Raw genomic sequence first — 5,000 nt, forward strand, 5'->3', positions numbered from 1 at the left:
ATCTTACCAATTGCCAGGATTTCATAGAAAAGAACCCCATAACTCCATCTGAAAAAGGAGTATAACACATGCATGACAAAAATCAAAGAGGAAGCAAGCAAACAGATTTGCAAAGATGTAATAAAAATTATTAGTAGAGAAAAGAAATGACAAGCCTTTGGAGGAAGCTATTTAGTTTCGTCGCAACACGGAATCGTAATAGAAATTTATGATATAGATGTTGATGAAATACAAGGATTTTCCTCTTACGAAAAAATCATATATTCACTGCGCGAGTGAAAATATCATTTGTATCCTTCACATGTGAGGATATAGGTTTTATCATGGTAATTAGCACGATTAGCCAATAAAAATTGAGGTTTTCCTTCACTGGAGGATACTTTTGTGCTGTAACATAATTCTTCTCCACTACATTAACCTTTTTATTGCACAATTTGACATTATCATGATTTGTCTTTCCTAACTTATTTTGTTTCATGTTATAAAACATGCTTGTTTAACGGTTGGTGACCACTTTTTCACTAATTCGAGAATGAATAAAACGAGTTGCTTTTATGCTGCAAATTTTGTCAATATCTACATAACAAACAGAACATTACATGGCCGCTTGGGGATATGAATTTTATTTTCCCGTGCTCATAGTATCCCTCCACTCATTCGCTGCGCTCACTTGTGAGAGATACAATGCAGCACTCGAGGATAAAATTCGTATCCCCAAGCGGAAATGTGATATCCTCTACTTACAATTCTAAAAGAAAAATGAATTTAACTTTACACTGAAACGTATATACTTACACATCACTTTGTGTCGTGTATACTCTGTAAAACAAGGCCTCATATGCAGTCCATTTAACAGGTAATCGACCCTTGGTACGGAAAACCAGCAACGAATACCGTCAAAGAAAAAGGTTATCTCTAAGTTCGATCATGGCGTATAAGCCATAATATCAGTGCAAGCCTTACCCTACTTTTCTTGGTATAAACATCGTCCTGTTCCACATTCCTCGCTATCCCAAAGTCTGTCACCTTGCATCTCTCTCCTTCGCCAACAAGAACATTTCTCGCTGCCAAGTCGCGGTGGACAATCTAAGAGAAATTGTATGTGGATGAATAGTACATTTGTACCAAGGAATCTATCTTTATCAACAAACATAACTCCACCAAACGCAGCGTATCTCCGCGAAATGATAAGGCAGGATCAGTTGCTATTACGCCTAAAGCGTCCATATTTAAGTACAATTCAGTTGGTATATATTTCTATTATTCAAACTGTAGCTTTATGTATACTTCTAATACTCAAATGCGCTATCAAGAATGAATAGCGAAAGGGAGATTTCAAACCATGCCTAATGTCACCCCTAATGGACAGGAGACAACCATTTTGTTATTTGCAAGTAATGTCAGAGTTCAACTCAGGACCTTTCATGACAAATAAATCCAGTGGTCAGAACGGAAATCGAACCTTAGGCGTCCGACTGAAAAATGTAGCATGTTAACCACTACGGCAGCAACCTGTTGCCTGGACAACCTGAGAAAAGGCTCCTTTGCCGATGACTTTGTTAACATGAACGTCTTCGCGACTGACTTCCCAGCTTCTCCCGGAAGGATGGAGAGGCATGTAGTATCCACCTCCAGCTGCTGAAAAGATTAAAGCCCCATCATCACGTGATGAAGCTCATCGGATGCGTCACTGAAAGTGGTAAAATTGACATTTTTCTAATGGAGTATTCTGTTACAAGCGTTTGTTAAGCAACCCTAGGTTGCCAGTGAACACCCTTCATTCCAAGAACGTTGTTTTGCGTACACCGACTGATCGTGATGATCGAGTATGTTCCCTTTGGGGATCTCCTGGGATATCTGCGAAAGAGCCGAGGACTCAACGACACTTACTATAAGAACACGGATGTGAAACCGGAAACCAATCTGACTTCGGAACAGCTGATAAAATTCGCTTGGGAGGTTGCTGATGGGATGTGTTACTTGTCTTCGAAAAAGGTTTGTTCTACAAGGGAGGTTGCCATCAGCCAGCATCCATAAATGCCAAATAAATATTTAGAATACCATGAAAAGACTTATACTGCATGTGACACATAATGGGCCCTTTGCAGCTGGTGATCACATGGTACAAAAGCAGCCAAACTGAAGAGCAAATTGCGCAATCGGACATCTAAAACTAGGCAACTTAAGCCCCATTCACACCAAGAAGACATGTTTAAATAAACTAGGTTTAACAAAATAAAAATCAGTCGCAGAAAAATGTAGGACTGGCTTTTCCATGAGATTCAAGCTTGTATCAACACATACTTTATCCTGTGCTAAATTTGTAGTCGACAAAAATAAGTAAACATGATTTAACAGGAAAACACTTTGGTATGCACGGCCAAACGCATCCTGATTAGTAGAAAGGTTCTCCCCAGATGTGGCACAGGCGCAATTGTCGTCAGCATAGTGGGGCTCGACAACAGAGGTGGTGCAAGTGTTGGTTTTCGCTCTCAGCATTTTTAGATTGAAAAGTCCCCTTTCTAGTCAGTAGGTCACTGCTACTCCTTCAGGGAGCTGGTCTTTCATCAGCTAAAAGACTGTTGAAATAAAGGTGGAGAAGAGGGTGGGAGAAATCACGCAGCCTTGCTTAACGCCGGATCGTACTTCAAATGTCTCACTGTTGGAACAGCTGTCCAGGACTCTTTAAACCATAGAATCATGAAGAAGTTTGAGAACGGTGATTAATTTCTCAGGACACCCATATTAGGCGAAGATCCGCCAAAGGTTTCACAAGAAGAAATCCTGTTTTTTTTTGCCCAAGCGCGAATTTTTGTTTGCTTCATTGCTTAGAAGACGCTAATGCATATGAAATATTATGTAGGGTTCTTATTTTTAAAGGTATTCTAACGCTTTAATAAATGACAGCACGAGCTTTTTACATTTCTCTCCTGTCTCCCGTCCTCTTAGAATTCCCGCTTCATGCCCTTTGCTCTTCAGTCTCCCGTAATACGCCTTTCCCCCACCCACAAAGGACGGGACGAACGCAAAAAAAAGGGGAGAATCTGCACGGAAGTTTCGTTCCACCCTCTCGACAAAATAGATTTAAATTCTAATTTCAGGCAAGGTGTGACTTTGACTTTCTGCTGAGATCGTTGACTAACAAGATCTGCAAGCTTGGGGATTAACCCGCTCGCTTATGGCGCCTCAGGGATCACAAAAAACCTCACAATCCTTCATTGAGGATTTCCAGCACAGATGGGATAATCTATTCGCAGCAAACCTACAAACCTTCCCTTTTAGGGAACCTAGAATCCGGCTCGTCATTTGGAACACTTTACACAATTCTCGAACTCAAGCAATCGTTCAACAGAATTTATTAAACGTAAAAAAGATTGGAAAAACTGTTGAAACATATGGGAATCACAAAAAAAAAGCTTTTTAAGAACCATGTCCCTAAAGAAGCAGTATAACCAATATGTTCAAATTTACTTAATATGTAATCATTAAACTATTTGTCACAACTTACAGGACCACCTTAAACCATTTCTTAAACCAACAAAAGGCAACCTGTATAGTGATGTATTTATTACTTAAAAAAAAAACAAAAACAAAACAAATAACACTTAAATTTACTTGAGTTCAGAATTTTCTAAAATTCGCTACGTTCCATTTTTTTTTTCTGTGATCGTTTGCCTCATTAGCAACTAACAAAGTTCTTGGCTGTATAATCCTAATTCTTTACTAGTCCAACCATTTTAAGCTCTTCTACTTCATCTACTTGGCGGTCAGATCAGTGACATCGGCATACGTTCTTGTGTCGTATTGACTGAGGTTAACATACGTCTGCAAAATAAAAATATATTGAATGTGTTAAGGCAGGAGCCCATAACTAGGAGCGAACAAGTTCCATAGTAAGCCTATGTGACGGCATTTTTACAGGCCGATCTATTTTTAGACTACCTTATCCTTCGGAAAAAAAGGTGTTCCGGTTGGTGCCGCATTGACGCCAAGTTAGTTTCTTGTAATTGGTCATGGGGCTCCCACGGGGGTCTCATTCACGGGAAATTCAATCTAAAAATAAACCGATCTGTAAAAACGCCGCGACGGGAATATAGGACAGTTGTTCGCTCTCACTCATGGTCTCCTGGTTAAGGTTACTTGACTATGTGAACCAAGCACTGCGTGCCATATTTATATTTGCATATTTCGAATACTCAAGAAAGCCAAGAACGGGCAATGTGGCAATACGCAAGTGACTGTGGGATCAGTACGATTCAAAAAGGGACATAGATGACCTTGGAAGACAGCCTAGGTTCTTCGGCGCAGGTAGGTTTAATCAAGTGTACCGGCAGACAAGTACGTCAGAGGCAAGCTTTTTCTTTAATTGTCCAGATTCCTTCCTTTATTTCTTTACCTTGTGATTCCTCTCCATATTTTTTATTGTTCTCTTCAGCTTGTCAAATGTAGGTCGATCACTTGGGTCTTCTTCCCAACACTTCATCATGAGTTCATACTTAAATTTAAAGAGATTTGACCTCGCTCTTTGGAGGGAATTTATCGTCAAGCAATACTCATTTCATTATTAGGGACCTTTAGATAGGAGGACGAGGACGACTACGAAAGCGAATTTCCCATTCTGAGCTCGTGCACTTCGAAAAATGTCGGCCTCCAAAATTTAAGCGCACCACGCTCAGTAAAGAAAACGCATACGCGTAGTCGTCCTCGCCCTCAGACCCATCGTCGGAGAGTCAGGGGCAGTGAGTCGAGACGGGCGTAAAGTTTTCAAGTAATGCTAGAAGGTGCCCTGGCAACATGCCTTTAACGGACGAGTTCGAGAGTGAATTAAATTCTGATTTTCTGATTGAGCGGAAATTTCCGCAATTGCCTTTTTGCCTCCCAATCAGAGATCCTCATACAGTGAAGTCAGATCGTGATCCCCTATATCAACTGATAATTTCCACATTAACGGTCGCCCCTTTATTTCTATCGCTCTCCTTAATTTCTGGCTCATATAACAG

General features: G+C 40.3%; 1 protein-coding gene across 2 annotated transcripts in view; it reads right to left on the minus strand.

Moving 5' to 3' along the window:
• Positions 1-5,000, minus strand: part of LOC138029821 (fibroblast growth factor receptor-like) — a 7,904-nt gene that overhangs the window by 969 nt on the left and 1,935 nt on the right. The window contains exons 1-5 of one of the 2 annotated variants that reach the window (XM_068877645.1): positions 4,397-4,749; positions 3,734-3,825; positions 964-1,086; positions 796-866; positions 8-48 (exon numbers count right to left, since the gene is read on the minus strand). In XM_068877645.1, the coding sequence (XP_068733746.1) occupies positions 8-48; positions 796-866; positions 964-1,086; positions 3,734-3,736 (238 nt within the window). In that variant the 5' untranslated portion in view covers positions 3,737-3,825; positions 4,397-4,749. Of the gene's footprint in view, positions 1-7; positions 49-795; positions 867-963; positions 1,087-3,733; positions 3,826-4,396; positions 4,750-5,000 lie in introns of those variants that run through there. The other variant, XM_068877644.1, reaches the window with a different exon arrangement.

The sequence above is a fragment of the Montipora capricornis genome, chromosome 13 (genome assembly GCF_036669925.1).
Source record: "Montipora capricornis isolate CH-2021 chromosome 13, ASM3666992v2, whole genome shotgun sequence".
Lineage (NCBI taxonomy): Eukaryota > Metazoa > Cnidaria > Anthozoa > Scleractinia > Acroporidae > Montipora > Montipora capricornis.